The 21,828-nt window shown below is 38.1% G+C and overlaps 2 protein-coding genes across 3 annotated transcripts in view; both read right to left on the reverse strand.

Moving 5' to 3' along the window:
• NEDD4 (NEDD4 E3 ubiquitin protein ligase) overlaps window positions 1-21,828 on the reverse strand; it is a 136,840-nt gene that overhangs the window by 111,685 nt on the left and 3,327 nt on the right. The window contains exon 2 of one of the 2 annotated variants that reach the window (XM_039216563.1): window positions 8,270-8,343. In XM_039216563.1, coding sequence (XP_039072494.1) covers window positions 8,270-8,343 — 74 coding nt within the window. Of the gene's footprint in view, window positions 1-8,269; window positions 8,346-21,828 lie in introns of those variants that run through there. The other variant, XM_039216566.1, reaches the window with a different exon arrangement.
• LOC120219709 (60S ribosomal protein L37-like) lies at window positions 2,028-2,364 on the reverse strand. Its single transcript, XM_039216567.1, is given in 1 exon segment — window positions 2,028-2,364. A coding segment is annotated over 1 exon segment (288 nt). The 3' UTR covers window positions 2,028-2,076.

Raw genomic sequence — 21,828 nt, forward strand, 5'->3', positions numbered from 1 at the left:
TTTAAAAGATCATGCTGTGGGGGCACCTGGGTGGCTTAGTTGGTTAACTGTCTGACTCTTGATTTCGGCTCAGGTCATGATCTCAAAGGGTCGTGAGCTCAAGCCCCACATCAGGCAGAGCCTGCCTGGGACTCTCTCTCTCCTCCTCTCTCTACCTCCTCCCCACTCCATCTCTCCCTTTCTCTCTCTCCCTCTCTCTCTCAAAATAAATAAATAAACCTTAAAAAAATCTGGCTATGTAAAAAAAAAAAAAGAAAGAAAGAAAAGATCATGCTGAGATTTTGACTGGGATTATGCCAAATCTAATCAATTTGAAGACAGAGAAAACTCTAACAATAGCGAATCTTCCAATCCATGAACATAGCACATTTAATAATTGACCTAGATCTTTGATTTCCCTCAACATTTTACAAGGTTTTTTTTAATGTTTATTTTTGAGAGAGAGAGCGTGCACAGGAGCAAGTGGGGGAGGTGCAGAGAGAGGCACAGAATCCTCTGAGCACAGAGCCCAATGTGGGGTTCAAACTCATTAACTGTGAGATCATGAGTGAGCGGAAGTCAGACACTTAACTGACTGAGCCACCAAGGTATCCCAGTGATTTACAGTTTTCAGTGTAAAGTTTATACAAATCTTGTTAAAATTATTTCTAAAGTTTTTTATGCTATTGTAAATAGATATTTTTAAAATTTATTTTCCGGGACGTCTGGGTGGCTCAGTTGGTTAAGCATCCGACTTCGGCTCAGGTCATGACCCCCCGCAGTTTGTAAGTTCGAGTCCTGCATCAGGCTCTGTACTGACAGCTCAGAGCCTGGAACCTGCTTCAGATTCTGTGTCCCCCTCTCTCTCTGCTCCTCACCTGCTCATGCTCTGTCTCTCTCTATATCGAAAATAAATTTAAAAAAAATAAAAAGGACAAAAAAATTTATTTTCCAATTGTTCATTGATAAGGTATAAAAATATAATCGATTTTCGTACACTGAATTCGTATCTTGTGGCCTTGTACGTTATTAGGTCCAGTGGCTTTTCCTGTTGATTCTTTATAGTTTTCCATGTACATGATCATGTTGACTGCGAATAAAGGCAGTTTTCTTCCTTTTTAATCTACAATACTTTTATTTCTTATCCTTGCCATATTACACAGCTGGGATATCCAGTATAGTGTTGAATTGACTGTAAGAGCACAAAACTTTTGTCTTATTCCTGAATTTAGGTAGAAAGCATTCAGACTGTTACCATTGAGTATGAAGTTAGCTACTGTTGCTCTTGTTGTTTTTGTTGTTGTTGTTTTCACAACAACCTTAAGCAGGTTTAGAACATTCCCATCTGTCTCTAGATTGCTAGGAGTTTCTATCATGAATGAGTACTAATGATTTTTTGCTTTCATTGAAATGTTCATGTGTTTTTCCTCTTTTCTATTAATATAATCTTGATTTTTTAAATCTTGATTTTTTAAATGTTGATTTATTTTTGAGAGACAAAGAGAGAGAGACAGAGACAGAGTGTGAGCAGGGGAGGGGGCAGGGAGAGAGGGAGACATAGAATCCGAAGCGGGCTCCAGGCTCTGAGCTGTCAGCACAGAGCCCAATGCGGGGTTTGAACTCATGAACCATGAGATCATGACATGAGCCAAAGTCGGAAGCTAAATCAACTGAGTCTCCCAGACATCCCTTGATTAATTTTTGGATGTTAAATGAATCGTACACATCTTTTTAGCTTCCTGAGATTTTTTTTCTTTTACCATGAACTGGTATTGGATTTGTCAAATGTACTTTCCATACTACTGAAGTGATAATGTTTTATTTCTGTACTATATTAATATGATGAATCTCATTGATACATTTTTTTTTAAATGTTTACTTATTTGTGAAAGAGGCAGAGAGAGAGGGAGACAGAGGATCCAAAGCAAACTCTGTCCTGACAGCAGAGAGCCTGATGTGGGGCTCCAACTCATGAGATCATGACCTGAGCTGAAGTCAGACACTTAAATGACTGTGCCACCCAGGCGCCCCCTGATACATTTTTTTTAAAAACCAGATCATTTATTATTATGTGACTAATTGTCAAAATCCTTAAGATTAACTGGATGCTCCAACAGCTGTCCTCTTGAGTTTAGGTGTTGTTTCTTCGTGGGATCCATGCTCAAATCTACGGTATACAATTTTTAGGTGTCTCATTCAACCAGTCCCAGTGGTATTTCATCTTTTAGCCTTGGCACTCCAGTTATACTTTCTCTTCCACTTGGCAAGACAGCCACATTTGCCACAGGTCAATTTCTGAAGTTGGTAGGCCTTAGATCCAAAAAGGCGCCACACTATGTGCACCTTATTGTGATGCTTTCCAAATAATGACATCCCCTTTGTCATCTTATTTCTGTGGCTGAGACCAAAAAGGCTGGAAGGGAAGGCACTTCCACTATATCCTATATTGATAGTTTTTTTTTTTAATGTTGAGAAATCCTTACATTTCTAGGAAAATGTCCACCTGGTCATATATTGTTATATATCATTCAATATAGAGCTATTCAACCTTTCTATTTCTTCTGTGATTAATTTTGGTAATTTGTGTCTTTCAGTCAAGAATTTTGTCTATTTCATCTAAGTTGTGTACAATTCTTTATTAGCATGAAGTTGTACCCAGTGTTTCCTTTTTGTCTTTTTCAATTCCATAGGCTCTAGAGCAATGCCTCTGCTTTCATTCCCATTATGCTAATTTGTGGATTTGTGCCTTCTCCCTTTTGTTCTTGATCAGTTTAGCTAGAAGTTTAAAATTTTTATTGCTCCCTTCAAAAAATAAGCTTTTGACTTAAATGATTTTAAAAAAATTTCTTTTAACGTTTATTCAGTTTTGAGAGACAAAGAGAGACAGAGTGAACTGTGAGATCATGACCTGAACCGAAGTCAGCCACTTAATTGACTGAGCCACCCAAGCGTCCTGGCCCCAATGATTTTTTTTGTTTTATCATTATGCATGTTCTACTTCATTAATTTCTGTTGTTATCTTTATTATTTTTCTTCCTTCTGCTTACTTTGGAATTAATTTGCTCTCCTTTTTCTAATTCCTTAAGATCAGAGCTCAAATCATTCATTTAGATTTTTCTCCTTTTCTGTTAGGCATTTCCAAACTGTACATTTTCCTCTAAATATTACTTTATCTGCATCCCAAAAATTTTAATGTCACTGTATTTTCATTTTCATTCTGTTGAAAATGTTTCCTAATTTCTTTTTTGATTCCTTCTTTGACCCATATTATTTAGAAGAGTACTGCTTTATTTCCAACTATTTGGGGTTTTTCTAAATATCATAATGTTACTCATTTATAACTTAATTCCATTGTTCGCAGAGAACTTCCTATATATAATTTCAATGTTTTCAAAATTCTTAAGACTTGTCCTAACATGGTCTATGTTGGTGAATGTACCATGCACACTTGAAAAGAATGTGAATTTTGCAGTTGTTTATTGTTTTATGGCCCAACATATTATGGGCTGACAGACTGTAGGGTGGCTCCTATTATCTCCACCTCCTACTGTTCATGCCCTCTGTGTTATCCTCCTCCTAAATGTGGGAAGAACCTATGTATCCTAACCAATACATTATGGCAAAAGTGACAAAATGTAAGTGATTGTATTACATAAGACTATGTATGCTTGGAGATTCCTCCTTTGCTAGCTTTGAAAAAGCAAGATGTTAACTTGTGAGGTGCCATACAAAGAAGGTCATGCAGCAAAGAACTTAGGGTGTCCTCCGGCTGACAGCCAGCAAAACTGAAACCCTCATTCTAGCAGCCTGTAAGGAACTATATGCTATTAATAATCCCATGAGTTTGAATGTGAACCCTTCCCAAATAAGCCTCAGATGATGTCATACCCCTGGCCAATCCCTTGATTGCAGCAGCTCTGGGAGACCCTGTAGCAGACAACATAGCTAAAACATGCAAGGATCTGACCCACAGAAACTATGAGATAATGTGTGCATTTTTTTAAGCTGCTAAGTTTATGGTAATCAGAGTCATGCAGAAATAGATAGATAATAAATGTATGGGCTATGGTGGTGAATGTACTATGTCTACTTGAAAAGAATGTATATGTGCAGTTGTTAGAAACAGTTCCTAATGTTGAAGTTGTTCATAATATTGCTCAAATTAATGATTTTGTTGATTTTCTAATCTAGTTGTTTCATCAATTGCTGAGAGAGGTGTTAATGTCTCCATCTATGATTGTGGAATTTTTTATTAGTCCTTTTAGTTCTGTCCAGCTTGGCTGCATTTATTTTCAAGTTCTGTTAACAGGCATACATTTACAATTGTTTTATAATTTATTTATGATTTATGATGGTTACAGCCTCCTGGTATTTTTTAATTATTACGAAATGTCTGCAAATACTTTCTGGTGTTGAAATCTATTTTATAAGATATTAATAAATCTACTTCAGTCTTCTTAAGCTTACTGTCTGCATGACATATTTCTTTGGATCCATTTTATTTCACCTTAGTTGTGTCTTTATATTTAAAATTTTTTAATGTTTTATGTATTTCTGAAAGAGAGGGAGAGACAGGCAGTGTGAGCAGGGGAGGGTCAGAGAGAGAGGAAGACACAGAATCGGAAGCAGGCTTCAGGCTTTGAGCTGTCAGCACAGAGCCTGACGCAGGGCTCAAACCCACGAACCGTGAGATCATGACCTGAGCTGAAGTCAGAAGCTCAGCTGACTAAGACACCCAGGCATACCATGTGTTTTTATATTTTAAATGCGTCTTTTATAAACATGTAATTGGGTCTGTTTTTCAATCTACCGTAACAACCGCTGACTCTGCCTCATATTTACTTTAGTCCTTTAATGTTTAATGTTATTATTGATAAGACTGAATTTAGGTCTACCAATTTATTATTGGTTTTCCTTTCCTCTCTGTCCCCCTTTTTTGATCATTCACTCTTCCTTACTTGGCCTTTTGTTTAATTATTTTATTTTTCTCAGGAATTTCATTTAAAAATGTATTTTGATTTTTTATGTATAATTCTTTACATTATTTTTAGTGGTTTATCTAAGTTTTACAAAACACACCCTTAATTTTTTATTCCACTTATATTTAATACTGTACCACTCTACTAAACAGGTACATAACTGTGTTGAGGAGCAGGAGCTGGTGTGTTAAATTAGGAATGTGCAAATTATGATGTCCTGAGTAAGGAGGAATAAATCACCCACATTGAATTGACAGGTAGCTCCTCAGCAATATGAACTCTTGCTTTGGGGAAGTGAAAACTTCACAGTTATTCTGATTGAAGGTAGTTTTTTTTTTAATATTTTTTTATTTGTTTTTGAGAGAGAGATAGAGACAGCTTGAGCAGGGGAGGGTCAGAGAGAGAGGGAGATATAGAATCCGAAGCAGGCTCCAGGCTCTGAGCTAATTGTCAGCACAGAGTCCGACGCAGGGCTCAAACCCACAAACTGTGAGATCATGACCTGAGCCGAAGTTGGACGCTTAACCAACTGAGCCACCGAGGTGCCCTGAAGTAGTTTTAATATAGCCACACAAAGGAATTAAGTCACAAGTCACATAGAGATCCTAGAAACAGGAGGAAATGGAGGGTGAGGGGAGAGCAATGAGGCCAGAGAAAGGGCAGTCTTCCATTACCAGGTCATGAGCCAATAGGAGATAAAAAACAGGGTAGCAAGCACCTATTACTTATAAGGTGATTGGGGTGGAGGTCACTAACTTTTTGTGGTGTTAACTCTAAGTGGTTATTTTAAAAACGTGCCCTGGAGAAAGCACAGGGGGAAACTGTGACAGAATCCTAAGCTCAAGTCCTTATCTAAATGCCCACTCTCTGGGTGTCATAATGTAAAATGCCCAGGCGGCAACTAAATATAGTTGGTTTTTATCATCACAATAACCCACACACATTCCTGTCCTTTAAGCTATAGTTGTTACATATATTCCATCTACATATAATATAAATCCTGTAAGAAATGTTATAAGTTGTGATTTAAACAGTCATATGGTTTTTTTAAGTTATGATGACAACAACAGAAAATATTTTTCATCTTCCCAGATATTTACCATTTCCTTATCCCTTTCTGAGGAACTCTGTTTCCATCTATTATCATTCTTTTTTTAACTGAAAGAACTTCCTTTGGTTCCTCTTATAAATGATAAATGATAAAATCTTGTCGTTTTCCTTTATCTGAAAGTGTTGGTATTTTGTCATCATCCTGAAGGACCTTTTGCACTGAATACAGAATTCTAGATCAACAGTTGTTATTCTATTGTTCCATTTTCTTCTGGCCTCCATAGTTTCTTGAGAGAAGTCAGCCCTGAACTGAATTGTGTTCCCATGCATTTAATATGTCATTTTCTTCTCTTTCTTCTGTCAGGACTTTTCTTTATACTCGGTTTTCGACAGTTTGACTAATGTGCCTCATTTGTTCTTCTTAGTGTTATCCTGCTTGGGATTTTTGGATATTATTTGTATCTTTCACCAGATTTTGAAAAATTGGCCATTCTCTCTCTTTCTGTCTTTCAATTTTAGAGAGAGTGTGAACAGGGGAGAAGGACAAAGGGAGAGAGGCAGAGAATCCCAAGCCCGACCATTATTTCTTAAAAAATGTTTTGCCTCGGGGCACCTGGGTGGCTCAGTCGGTTAAGTGTCTGACCCTTGATTTTGGCTCGGGTCATGAAATCATGGTTTGTGAGTTTGAGCCCCATGTGTCGGACTCTACACGGACAGTAGAGAGCCTGCTTAGGATTCTCTCTCTCCTTCTCTCTGCCCTACCCCCACTCACATTCTCTTACTCTCTCTCTCAAAATAAATAAATAAATTTAAAAAAATATTTTGCCTCTTCTATTTCTAGGACTCTAACTACATGTATGTTAGACTGTCTGATATTATCTAACAAATCCCTGAGACACTGTTAATTTTTAAAAATTTCTCAATCTTTGTCTCAGTCATTTTCTAATTGGAAAATAATCTCTGTCGATCTAATTAAAGTTCAATTAAGTTTTCCTCTTCATTGGCATTCTGCTGTCAATTCCAACCAAGACTTTTAGTTTCAAATATTGTATTTTTCAGTTCTAGAATTACTTTTTATGGCTTCTAATTCATTCCTGAGATTTTCAATCTTTACTGGTACAATATCAAGTATAAGCATGTTATTGAAATGGATTCCATTTTCCTGGAAATCAGATCATATAATTTTGGATTATATCCCAGACATTATAAATATTAAGTTGTGGAGACTCTGGATTCTGTAACTTTTCACTGATGATTATTTGTTTTCTTTTATCATCTAATTAGTTATCTTAGTTGGACAAGAACCACAAACCATGTTGCTTGGGCAACAACTCTTATCTCTATTCAGATCTTTTTCTTTATTTTTTTAAAAATATTTTCTTTATTTTTGAGAGAGAGATAAAGACAGCATGAGCAGGGGAGAGTCAGAGAGAGAGGGAAAAACAGAATCTGAAGCAGCCTCCAGGCTCTGAGCTAGCTGTAAGCAAAGAGCCCGATGCGGGGCTCGAACCTGCGAACCGTGAGATCATGACCTGAGCTGAAGTCGGACTGAAGAGTGTGAGCAAGAGAGGAACAGACAAAGAGGGAAACAGAATCTGAAGCAGGCTTCAGGCTCTGGGCTGTCAGCGCAGAGCCCGATACGGGGCTCAAAGTCATGAACCCTGAAATCATGACCTGAGCCGAAGTTAGACGCCTAACCAACTGAGCTACTCAGGTGCCCCTTAATTTTTTTTTTAATGTTTATTTATCTTGAGGGAGAAAGAGGGAGAAAGAGAGCATGAGGGAATGGGGGGGGTGGCATAGAGAGGGAGGGAGAAACAGAATTTGAAGCAGGCGCCAAGCTCCAAGCTGTCAGCACAGAGCCTGATGGGGGGGGTTTGAACCTACGAACCATGAGATCATGACAAAAGCCAAGGAAGAAGCTTAACCAACTGAGCCACCCAGGGGCCCCAGATTCTTTGTCTTTAGTTGAGTTACTTTGGATCTGCTATCACATGTGTGAATCAGGGTCAGCAAATGTCCACAGACACAGTTTGGGAATCTATTCTCTGGGTCTTTCCCTTCCAGAATCCCTACCATTGCTATGTGGTAGTTCAGATACAAATGAATTTAGTAAAACACCAACTGGAAATATAATCATTCTGTCTTACACAATAATTTACCTATTAATAATATTATTCAATTATTCAGGAAACTTAAGTTTGGAAAAAATTAAATAACCAGTGCAGTTATAAAATTACAAACCAACTCAATATACTCACCTAGCTCCCAAGATATCCTTTTTGGCAAGGCCTATTCCAGCTATCACTTTGACCCGCACAATTCGGGAATTTTCCTAAGATACAAAAATTTATATATTATTTTCATGTACTTTATAACATATCTAAGACACATACCATTAAAATTATATATCTCAAAGTATTCAGGATATTAAAATTACTCAAGAATCTTTTTTAAGAATTCATCTGATTGAGATGAATTCATCTCTCTCTCATATGAAAGAAAATAAAAAACTAAATTAATATTTGTAGATAACCTGATTATCTACAAAGAAAAGACAAATAAACCAGAGTTAAACTATTACATTAAGAACTTACCATTGCTTCCAAGAAAATCTGCAACCAAATTCTTAGTACTATTATTTATCATTGTTGCTATGCACACAATCCAGAGGTTATAATCATTTGTAGTAACTATTCAAAAAGGTAGTAATTTAATTTTTTATAAGTTTTTACTTAAATTCTAGTTAAGATTCAGTGTAATATTAGTTTCAGGTGTACAATTCAGTGATTCAACACTTACATGAAAACAAACTTAGTGCTCACCACCATGAGTGCACTCCTTAATCCCCATCACCAATTTACTCAATCCCTCCACCCACCTCCCCTCTGGTAACCACCGGGTTGCTATTTATAGTTAAGAGTCTGTTTCTTGGTTCCCTCTCTCTGTTTTTCCCTATGCTCCTTATTTTAAAAATCTGAAAACTTTACAATAGATTATAAAGTAAATAAAATTATAGTATATTGATACTGTAATATATCAAGTATTAACTATCCTAGGTATTATATACTGTTATGAGGTTTAATGTAAGAATGTCTTTTGGGGGGTGTCTGGGTGGCTCAGTCAGTTAAGCATCTGACTTCAGCTCAGGTCATGATCTCACAGTTAGTGGGTTTGAGCCCCATGTTGGGTTCTATGCTCACAGCTAGCTCAGAGCCTGGAGCCTGTTTCAGATTCTGTATCTCCCTCTCTCTCTGGCCCTCCCCTGCTCATGCTGTCTCTCTCTCTCTCTCTCTCTCTCAGAAATAAATAAAACATTAAAAAATTTTTAAAAAAGAATGTCTTTTGAGATACATATTGAACTGCTTAGGGATAAAGTGTGATAAAGTACAATTTACTTCTAAATGGCAGCACTCTCAACAATAGCGAAATCATGGAAAGAGGCTGTGTCCATCAACTGACGAATGGATCAAGAAGATGGGGTTTATCTATACAAGGGAATACTACATGGCAATGAGAAAGAATGAAATCTGGCTATTTGTAGCAACATGGATGGAACTTGAGGGTGTTATGCTGAGCGAAATAAGTCAGGCATGGAAAGACAGATACTATACGTTTTCACTTATAGGTGGATTCGAAAGAACTTAACAGAGGACCACGGGGGAGAAGGGGAAAATAGTTGGGGAGAGTGAGGGAGGCAAACCATGAGAGACTCTTGAATGCTGAGAACAAACTGAGGGCTGATGGAGGTGGGGGAGAGGGGAAGGGGCGTGATGGGCATGGAGGAGGGCACTTGTTGGGATGAGCACTGGGTGTTATATGGAAACAAACTTGACAATAAACTATGAAAGAAAAAAAAGGCTGACAAAAAATTAATTAATTAAAATATGTGCCGTTGACAAATTATGATTATCCAAAATATATAAAGAACTCCTAAAAACCAGTAAGTGAAATATAAACAGTCTAATATAAGAAATCACAGGAGTGCCTGGGTGGCTCAGTAGGTTAAGTGTCCCACTTCAGCTCGGGTCACGATCTCGCAGTTTATGAGTTCCAGCCCTGCACTGGCCTCTTGTGGTGACAGCTCAGAGCCTGGAGCCTGCTTCAGATTTTGCATGTATCTCTCTCTCTGTCCCTCCCCCCACTTGCCTTTATCTCTCAAAAATAAACATTTAAAAATTTTTAAAAAATCATAGAGAATGGATAATTAATACATGAAAAGATCTTCAATCTCACCAGTAATCAGAGAGAAGTCTAATACACTATTGGTAGGAAGTATATACTGAAGATTCATTTTGAAGAGACATTTGAAAATCTACTAATGTTCTAAATTAATAACTCAGGAATTCCACTTTTAGGTCTAGCCCCTAGAAAAACTCTCACTTATATACCCAAGGACATAAGCACATCAGTATTCAAAGGCGTATTTATAAGATGAACAAATATGAAATAAGTATTGCCCAGCAGAGAGCAACCTCACAGATTCTATTATACAATAATTCCGTCAGCAAGCAGTCAGTCATATTCCCTCCTGAGCAGAGGTCTGGAAAGGAGATAATATACATTTATTTCAATCTTTTTCTATTTCTAAATGCTTACAACCACTCTCATTCCTGGAAGTTTCACTGAATAAATGTGATAATAGAAATACTCTATTAGCTCTAAAACTCAGATGATAAATTCAGATAACACAAAAATCTTCACAAAAGATTAGATAAAATATGTTTCTTCTAGCCCTACATAAAACTAAACACAGAGCTGATTGTGCAAGAAAGAAGGAAAACCCTCAGGTATCAGAGGATGGAATTTAAAACTAGAGGGGAAAATATGTGAACTGGAATTTCAGTTTTCTGCAGGGACTGATTCCAAAAAAACTGAAGAGATCTGCAGACACTCTTTCTGGAAAGTCCCACTGAATAAATAGGCCCATTAAAGTATTCTAGTGGCCCCAACAGCCACATTTTCACTATACCAGTGGACTGGGAAATGGCTGTACTTTATTAGGTACTGATCTCCCACACCGAATGCTGAAACTCAGAACTCTTTTCTGTGATGACTTAGTAAGTAAATTCAAACTTTTTCAAGTGGTCAAATGTAATGAAAAGTGCCATCAGCAAATAATATTATTTGACAATCCCAACTTTTGTAAAAAAAGATGTCTTTATAATTTAGATATAAACCTAATTGAGGAAACAGTTAATCTGAAACTGTTAATCCATATTGGAGGAGCCTCTACTGAAACAATCCCCCAGAAGTCTGGAGAAAAATGTAACAAGCATTAATTTTTAAAATCCCAGGGGATGTGGAGAAACGGGCACCCTCCTACACTGTTGGTGGGAATGTAAACTGGTACAGCCCCTCTGGAAAACAGTGTGGAGGTTCCTCAGGAAACTAACAATAGAAATCCTTATGACCCAGCAATAGCACTGCTAGGAATTTACCCGAGGGATACAGAAATGCTGAGGCATAGGAGCACATGTACCCCAATGTTCATAGCAGCACTCTCCACAATAGCTAAAACATGGAAAGAGCCTAAGTGTCCATCAACAGATGAATGGATCAAGAAGATGTGGTTTATCTATACCATGGAATACTACATGGCAATGAGAAACAATGAAATCTGGCCATGTGTAGCAACATGGATGGACCTTGAGGGTGTTATGCTGAGCGAAATAAGTCAGGCAGAGAAGGACAAATATCATATGTTTGCACGTATAGGAGGATTAGGAGGAACTTGACGGAGGAACAAGGGGGAGAAGAAGGGCGGAAATGGTGGGGGAAAGGGAGAGAGGCAAACCATGAGAGACTCTTGAATGCTGACAAAAACTGAGGACTGATGGATGTGGGGGGGAGGGGGGGATGGGCATGGAGGAGGGCACTTTGGGGATGAGCACTGAGTGTTATGTAGAAACTAATTTGACAATAAACTATTTGTAAAAATAAATAAATAAATAAATAAAATAAAATAAAAAAATAAAATAAAATAAAATAAAATCCCAGGGGATGATAAATTGCAGTGACAAATACATTTAATTTTTAAAGCTTCTCCTTGCATTTCTTTCCACAAAAATCAGAACTAGTTATTTTGGATGCTGCTGTGGTTAACTGATTTGAAGGTATATTGACTTAAGATTCTGTCATAAAATTAAATAAGAAATGCCATTTCCACATTCCATTCACTTCCGTGCATTTTTATAAACTAATACTAAAAAATTGTTAAATGGGTCTTTGCAATCACATCCATAAGCAGAAATCATATCTCACATCATCTCTGAAAATGAAGAAGAGCATAAATGCTGCAACTGGAAACTAAACTTTTCAATAATTTTGGAAACACGACATTCAAAGTACTGTTAATAGAAACTTGGATAGTCCTCAAATGAGGAAAAAAGAAACAAGAATTAACTTTTCCTTATTCAAAATGGGAACAGATCACAGATCTTCACTAAAGTTTTAGTCTTCTCCTCCACTCCTAACAGAGCTTTCTTGATTTTTGAAATGGAAAAGTCTCAAATCACAAATGGTAGGCAAAGGTATGTGGTTTTTCTCAATGACAGTGTACAATTAAATGGCAATGTTGTTATCTATGCAAGAGGTTACAATAATTAAAAGCAGCATGCCAGGCCTGAGATTTTCTCCACAATTCATGAAAACAGGTATTAACTGCTCCTTAATCTTCTGTCAACACCGCCAAATCCAGGAATAGGAAATGAAGAGCTTTAGATCTTTCATCTCTCACATGTCTAGGAAGAACTTTTGTTCCCCTTCTCATCCTTCTCCCACCCTTCTGTTGTCCCTCCCCAACATCCAACTATCCTCTCTCACCCCCAGTCTACTTTAAAAAAACAGTGGGGCGCCTTGGTGGCTCAGTCAGTTGAGTGTCTGACTTCAGCTCAGGTCATGATCTCACAGTCCGTGAGTTAGAGCCCCGCATGGGGCTCTGTGCTGACAGCTGAGAGCCTGGAGCCTGTTTCAGATTCTGTGTCTCACTCTCTCTCTGCCCCTCCCCTGCTCACGTGCTCTCTCTCTCTCAAATATAAAGATTAAAATTTTTTAATAAAAATAAAATATTAAATTAATTAATTAATTTAAAAAGATATACCCTGTGTTTACTTATCTCTGGGATTTTACACAAGCTGGGCTCTGTCTGCCTGGGATGGTCTTCCCCATCCCCTATCCCTTTATTGTTAAAGTTCTGTATCATTTGAGCAGCCATTTAAACTGCATTATTATTTTTTAATGACAGGGGCACCTGGGTGGCTCAGTGGGTTACGCATCCGACTCTTGATCTTGGGTCAGGTCATGATCTCACGGTTTAAGCCCTGCAGGTATCAGGCTCTGCGCTGACAGCACGGAGCCTGCTTGGGATTTTCTCTTTCCCTTTCTACCCCTAAGTGCTCGTGCGTGCACACGCTCTATCTCTCTCTCTCAAAAGTGGATGGACATTTAAAATATATATTTTTATATATAAGTATAAATGATATATAAAATATATAAATGATAAAATATATAAAATATAAATGATACAATATATCATTTAATGACAAAATAATTATGTTAACTGGAAAAATCAGGATGCAGAGTGATATCTATTCTGTGATAACTCTGAAAAAAGGTAGGCAGATGGATGAAGATTAGAAGGAAATTTTTTTTTTTTTTTACAAATAGTTTATTGTCAAATTAGTTTCCACATAACACTCAGTGCTCATCCCCACAAGTGTCCTCCTCCATGCCCATCCCCCCCCACCCACATCCATCAGTCTAGAAGGAAATATTTAACAGTGATAATAACTATTAAAGTAATGAGATGATGAAGGTTTTTGTTTTGCTTCTTAAACTTTTTGTAAAATGTATAACTTTTATAAATTATACATTTTTAAGTTATAATTTATAACTTTTTTAAGTTATAACATTTTTATAAATTTTAAATTGAAGTTTTTTTCTTTAAAAACAGCCTGCCCTTTCTTCAAAGTCCCAATGCCCTCTCTTCAAAAATGCTTCATAGTTGAAATAAATGTTCCCCTCTTGCTGTTAAAGCCCATTTTTATAGCACTTATCACATACGGTCTTGTATCTGAGGAGATAAACAATGTTTTTCTGCACTATTAAAATTGTGAGATTTTGAAGCACAAGAAACATATCTTGTCTTTATCTTTGGATCCTCTGTGAAGCACAGCAGAATACTTGGCAGATGGCAGAGGCTGACAAATTCTTGATTAACCACAAAGCTTTCTGAAGTAGTTTATCAAAAAAGGAAAAGTTTGTACAAACAGCGACCCCAGAACACTGGCTACCCGATCTCTACCCACAAAATAGAAGACTGGAAGACTTCTCTCTGAGGAAACTGAGTGATGCAAGTGAGCAGAGGAACCAATGTTGTAAGTATTTATATGTGAGGGCCCCACAGTGAAATGACAGCTTCAGATGGCCCTCTCGTGAAACACTCCAGTCAAAAGTACCTGCCTACTATACAGAGGATGTATATTAGCAAATGAAGGAATAAATTAGGAAAGAGGAAGACATGAGATTAAAGAAACAGTAGCTCCAACTCAGAAAAGACATAAAGGGATTCTACAATGATGGCAAATGGAAGCCAGCGGGTGATGGCTACATAGCAGGTGTAGAGTTCAAGCAGTTCAGATAGAATGCGATGTAGCAAGAGGCTGTGTCTGACAAGAATGAAAAAAAGGGAATGGATAGCACTATATACACATACACAGAAACACACACACACTCAATGTAAATGTCATGTATACATATACGACATATGTGTATATATCTATATATACACACACACACACTGAGTAGTTTTAAAGCTCTGTCAGTGTGCAAATTTGTGACAAGTTACAGAAAAATTAAGCAAGGGGCGCTTGGGTGGTTCAGTGGGTTCAGCCTCGGACTCTTGTTCTCGGCTCAGGTCGTGATCTCAGAGTTTGTGAGTTCAAGCCCTGCATTGGGCTTCTGCTCTGATGATGAGAAACCTGCTTATGATTCTGTCTCTCCTTCTCTCTGCCCCTCTCCCGCTTATGTGTGCTCGCTCTCTCTCTCTCTCTCAAAATAAATAAATGAACTTAAAAAAAGAGAAAACTAAAGCAAACAAAAAATGTGCAATAATTATAAACATGGCACAAGGGTTCTAGTGTGCATAGTACTATATTCACATAATGTAATAATATTGCATACTTATTTAACAAAAAATTACTAGAGTTGGAAGGAGGGATGTACTTTCTTTTCCTTTCTTTTTTCTTTTTTTGTTTGCATCATATGTTATATAATTTATGGTGACCATATTTTCAAAACTAAAAATTGGAACAGCAGTCTTCTTGCTCTGGTGTATAAATTTACTTGACACATTTTACAAAACTGTAAATGCTAGATCACTCTTACTGGAAAATACATGAAGCGAGGATTATCCCAGTAAGGGGTGGAGTACATGACTCCTATATATTTGCTATGCATGGTCAAAGATTCTCAGAAGTGTCTGGCATTAACAACCATAATAAACTAGAATACTCAAAATCCTTAGATTTAGGAGAGAGCCATGGTTCTCAAAGTGTATTCCCTGCACCAGTAGTATGAGCACCACATGGCAACTTGTTAGAAACACACAAGTTCAGGCCCCATACCTACTGAATCAGACAGTGGAGTCAGAAGCCTGTGTTTTAACAAAAGTTGAGATGCACTGGTAAAGAGCATGAGGCAAGAAAAGGCAGTGCTGTAGTCAGTGCAGTTGTGGAACTATTCCCCTTCTCGAAAACTGTCACTTTACTTATTCAATCAGTACTGTATAATTTCCAAAACATAACAGCTCATCATCACTTCACATTTTAACACTACTCTTATATGTGATGAAAACATATATGCTTATTTATACATAAAGTGCCTCTGGAAAGATACACATCAAGCTAATAACCTATATTTGTGGAAAAGATATTTTCATAAGAAGATGTGTAGATGAATGTTCACAGTAGGTTTATTCATAAGAGCCAAAAGCTGGAAACAATGGAAGTGTCTGTCAGAGGGAGAATGGATAAACATCTGGTATATTCATACAATGGAATACTACTCAGCAATAAAAAGAATGAGTTGCTTATACAAACAACCACATGAGCGACTGAAAAGCATTACGTTAGACAAAAGGAGCCACATACAAAAGAGTACATACTGTATGATTCCATTTATATGAAATTCCAGGACAGGCAAAACTAATCCGTGGTAATAACTAAACCATGGTTGACTCTAGAGAGTGAAGTGGGGAGCTGAATGGAAGAGAGCCCAAGGGATCATTCTGGAGTGATGGAAATAGTCTAGATCTTAACTGAGTTGTAGACTAGACATGTTGTTGAAAAGCACTGTACATTGGGACATCTGGGTGGCTCAGTTGGTTAAGCATCTGACTCTTGATCTTGGCTCAAGCCATGATTTCACGGTTCATGGGATTGAGCCCCACATCGAGCTCTGTGCTGATGGTGTGGAGCCTTCATGGGAGGATTTCTCTCCTTCTCTCTCTGTCCCTCCCCTGTTCATGCCTACTCTCTCTTAAAATAAATAAACTTAAAAAAAAAAGAAAAGCACTGTGCATCTAAGGGTACATTTAAAATCTGTGTATTTCACTGTTTGTAAATTTTACTCCTCTCTCTCTCCCCCCCAAAAAGAAGAAAAGCAAAATAAAGATGTTTTCAGACAAAAACAAAACCAAGGAAATTTATTACCAGGAAACACTCACTAAAAAAAACTTCTACAGGATGTACTTCAGGCAGAAAAAAAGTGATCCTACATGGAAAGCCAGAGATGTGACAAGAATGAAGAAATAACAAGTAGAGAAAAAGTAAAATATGTGAGGAACAAATATTAACATTAAGATGTTGATGATGATGATGGTGTGTGTGTGTGTACATGTGTGCACCGTGTTTAGTGACTTTCCATTCCACTGTGGATCCAATTCAAAAATCCTTAACGTGACCTTCAGGTGCTGCCTGCCTGAGCTCTGTTCTCCTCTCCTCTCTAGATACATCTCCTGACACTGTCCCTTCTGCTCCACCATTCTAGTCTTCTTTATGTTCCTCTCCATCTCATCTTCCGCACATGTGGTTCTGTTCACCAGAAGGCTTTTTGCCCCACTCTTCACCTGATTAACTCCTATTCATCCTTAGGTTCAGTTTAAAGGTGACTTCCTGGGTCTTTCCTTAGACTCACTCCCCTCCTTCATACCATGCAAGATTAATTCATCTTTCTTGTTACGTACTTTTTATCTCATGTTCTTTCTCCTTCATAACATTTATAAAATGTCTCTGTGATTACATATGTACTGTCCTTCTCTTCTATAGGCTATAAATTCAGTAAAGTCTGTCTTTCATTTTTATCACCTCAGGGCCTGATCCAAATGCCTTACATATAGTCATGGTTGGAGAAATATTTGTCAAGCAAATACAACATTCAAGTACTTCAGAGATCTACCTAAAACCTATTAACACGAAAAAGAAAATATATGGAAGAACATAAGAACAGTGACAAGTTAATTTTGCATGTTACATTTGTAACCTTCCTAAAGAAGAGACTCTTTCTGTTAAATTCTTTTTTGGGGGCAACTATTTGCAGTAGGACAGTGGAAAGACCAAGTCTTTAGTATTAAAGAAATCTGAGATTCAAGCCCATATCTGCTACCTAATAGGACTGAGTCCTTGAGCAAATCACAGTCTCAGACTCAAACGTAAAATGAGTCTGTAAAAACTATCTACTTTCGCAAACTGATTCGATGATTATAACTGAAGTGTGAGGGGTGCCTGGGTGGCTCAGTCAGTTAAGCATTCAACTCTTGGTTTCAGCTCAGGTCATGCTCTCACAGTTTGTGAGATCAAGCCACTCACCAGGCTCCATGCTGATCATGCAAAGGTTACTTAGGATTCTCTCTCTCTCCCTCTCTGCCCATCCCCTACTTATTCTCTCTGTCTCTCTCTCAAAATAGATAAACTCAAAAAAAATTTTTTTAATAAATGAAGTATGAGAGAACATGTGACCTGGTGCTTGAAAAATAGCAGGCACTCAATTAATGGCAGCTCTGATTATATTTAGGTTGACTCTTTTACTTTGAAGGAGGATACTTTCATTAAAGCATTTTTAAGCACTAACATGATTGTTTTTTCCCATTTGTTGCCACAGCATATCTCAGATGGGGAAAGCCAAACATTTGGGTCAGGCCATGCAGTCATGATGCTGCACTACAGACATACTTATTCCTCAAGACTTCAGAAAAGTCTTATCAAAACTTTTTTTCATTTTGTTGTGTCTTTCTCCCTGTACTTATCTACAGACTTCTACCTTCTGTACTTGTTTATCCTCTTAAAACTTTGATAGGATTAGCAAGGGAGCCAGACTAAGAAGGGAGAGGTCAGTAACACTGATGGCCACAGACTTGAGTAGAACAGTGGGTTAGCAATTCAAATCAGCAGTCTTGCATTCTCTAGGTACTGTAGAATAGGAATACCAGACACAGGTAGGAGACAGTCACCCCATCAGCCGATATAAATATCCTGCTCTGACAGATGGCAAATACCTATGCCAGATCACTGAGAGTGACAAAGCCAAAATTTCATCCTAGTCAAATTCAATTTTATATACCCCTGTTCACTGTAAATGAATTATTTACAAGTGCCTTCCAGCTCTAAGATTCTATTCCTGTGTGATATATGAATTGCTAATAGTTACCTGTAAAAAATATATACATCTAGTCCCTTTTAACCTTCTTGGTGCAGAAGAATCAACATCAGGCCCACCTTAGGCAGGGTTTGGGGGAGGGAGGAGTTTCATGGAAGTGCATGATTGGCACCCTCACCAGCATGGGAGACTAGAGGAAAAGGGAGATGCCATACAGAGATGCATTAGTAGGTACCCACTGGCTTGGAACACAGAGGAGAGGAGAAAGGAGTTGCACAGATTTGCAATAGCAAGACTCCTACGAAAGCTGAAAGTGGGGTGCACAAGTGGTAGACAGGAGATGCCTGCATGGTTGGGAAATTAGTTACACTAAAACATAAGTAAATGGATTGAGCAAATAAGTAAATATAATGAGAATAAGAAAAGTAAGAATTTTCACTGGTAGAAAAGATAACTATGGCTAGAAAGAAACATGAGGCATTAGATTTTGAGAAATTGCTATGAATTAATGATTTTTATTTATTGACTTTTTAATGTTTATTTATTTTGAGAAAGAGAAAAAATGTGCATGACTCGGGAAGGGGCAGAGAGAATGAGAGAAAGAATTCCAAGCAGGCTCCACATTGTCAGCACAGAGTCTGACATGGGGCTTGATCTCATGAATGGTGAGATCACGGCCTGAGCCAAAATCAAAAGACTCTGACACTTAACATACTGAGCCACCCAGGTGCCCCTGAATTAATAATTTTTAAATACATGTATACAGACTGATATAGAAATAGGAATACATTTATGTGTGTACATATATAAACACACAGTACATACACACATACACACACACACAACTTCTTAACTGTTTGCTGAGATGGCTGAAGAGCAATGAAATCCAGCAGTAATGAACACACTGAGCACCCAGATCTTCGTGCTTGGCTTCTAAAGAGCATTTGCTACTAGGGTGTTTGAGTGGCTCAGTGCATTTAGCATCCGACTCTTGATTTTGGCTCAGGTCACGATCTCACAGTTTGTGTTTGAGCCCAGCATCAGGCTCTGCAATGACAGTGCCAGGCCTACTTGGGATACTCTCTCTGCCCCTCCCCTGCTCACTTGCTCCCTCTCTCAAAAAGTAAATAAATAATATAAACATTAAAAATTTTTTTTTCAAAAAAAGCATTTTCTATTAAATGGAACCAGTGTTCCTAGGAGAAATGGCTGGTTCTAGACAATGGTGGGCCAGGCAGAATACGAGAACAGTCTGGAACATCTTCTGCCTGAAAGTAATGAAGTGGCAACGAATGATGAAGACTTGTCACAATGATCTAGGAACTCCCCAAAAAGGGCCTTCTACTACCAAAAGCTGATAATTTGAGGAACAAAATATTTAATGATAGTAATTAATTACAATCCATTGAATACGCTGGAATTCTACACATCCGTGCTGATATAAATAAATGAATAAATAAATGGAGGAGAAAGGTAAAGCTCGTCTTACATAGAATGCCTATTAATACAGATGGAAATAAAAAAAATAGTGGTGCTTGATTCAGGAGGAAGTCATCAATGAATGCTGAAAGTGGTGAATGGAGATCTGATGAATGAAGGCTAGGCTACTGGCATAATCTCTGAAGATGTACCACAAAATACTAATCGATTAGGAAGGGGAAAATGGTGACATGACCAAACAGAAACCTGGCAGACACTTAAATGATCAAATGAGCAAGGTTATCATTGACAGTGATGGGACAAGTCAATATCATGTACCCCATGTACCCCTGATATGATGCACTGATAAGAACCCACCAACATCTTTGTGATTCCTGCCCAAAAAAGCATGACTTTGAGATGGTCCTGAGGAAACAGCAACCAAACCCCAGCTGAGGAACATCCTACAGGTTGTATAGCCCATACTCTATAAAACTGTCAAAAAAAAAAAAAGACCAAGGAACTGATACAGATTAGAATAGACTGCAAAGACAAGTACACACAGCATATGCTCCTACATGGGCTCCTGGATCAGAAAGGAGGAAGAGAAATATTAGAACGCCTGTCAAGAGATTGATAAAATCTGAAGACTGGATGGTAGTGTCATATCCGTGCTGATGCTTTGGCTGAGGGGAATGGACAGCTGTCATGTAGAAAAGTGTTCTTGTTTGAGGAAAATACACACTAGAGTATTTAGAGGTGATGGGGCATTGTGTCTGCAGCTTGGCCTCAAATGGTTTAGAAAAAGACTAATAAAAATGGCAAAAACGATGATGGAGCAATGGTGGTCAAATGTCAACAGCAGGAGAGCCAATGTAAGGAGGATCTGGAGTCATTTGCACTGTACTTCCAACTTTTCTGTTGGTTTAAAATAACTAAAAAGCAAATTGCTAGAAAATAAATTACATGTATCCACTTCTCTGGTCCCATGAAAAATAGAATGATGCTGGAATTAAGGAGCTGCCAAAAGGGAGTAATGGCAAAAACAATACAGGAAAGTGTGTGGCCTCACTGATGCAGCTGCCGCTTCAAACGTGCTTCTCCTTTTGCGTGCAGTGAATATAGGTTTGGGCCCTGTGTTCCCAGGCTCAGTATGATGCCAAGGCAGGTAAGGTCTGTGTCTGGTGGGCATCAGTGGGTCTAGAAGTGTCACTATGTGCATTTGGTAGTTACCCTGCTGCTTATGCGTTGTCGTAGCGGTCACCACCCAGGGCATCCATTCCTCTACAGGTGCATCCTGTACTTCAAACTGGCCATGGGCACTTGCAACTCTCCTTTTCCATCCTTCTTCACCTTGTTTCAGTCATGTTTCAGTTGCAGGAAATAGAAATCACTCCAAGTATTTTGAGAAAAAAGAAGTTAATACAGGGAATCAGATGCTTACAAAATTGTTGAAGAGCTGGAGGGGCAGGATGTAGGCAAGGCCTGTGGAGGCCCCAGAAACATCTCAGAACTGGCCCACCTAAGAAACCACGGACTTCTGCCCCAGTCAGGAAGGTAGGTAATCAGGAGCCACGACCATATCTGCTGGCTTTACACATATAGTGTATCTAGTCATCAGGAAGTTGCCACGATCACTGGCTCTGCAACTTCCTACCAAAGGCCACAAGTTAGCAGATACTGAAACACTCTGGCAGAAAAAGTCAGTGTCTACATGACTATGCTTGGCAGCAGAAAGAGCCAAAGA

Source organism: Hyaena hyaena, unplaced genomic scaffold (genome assembly GCF_003009895.1).
Source record: "Hyaena hyaena isolate Hyena2069 unplaced genomic scaffold, ASM300989v1 scaffold_645, whole genome shotgun sequence".
Classification (NCBI taxonomy): domain Eukaryota; kingdom Metazoa; phylum Chordata; class Mammalia; order Carnivora; family Hyaenidae; genus Hyaena; species Hyaena hyaena.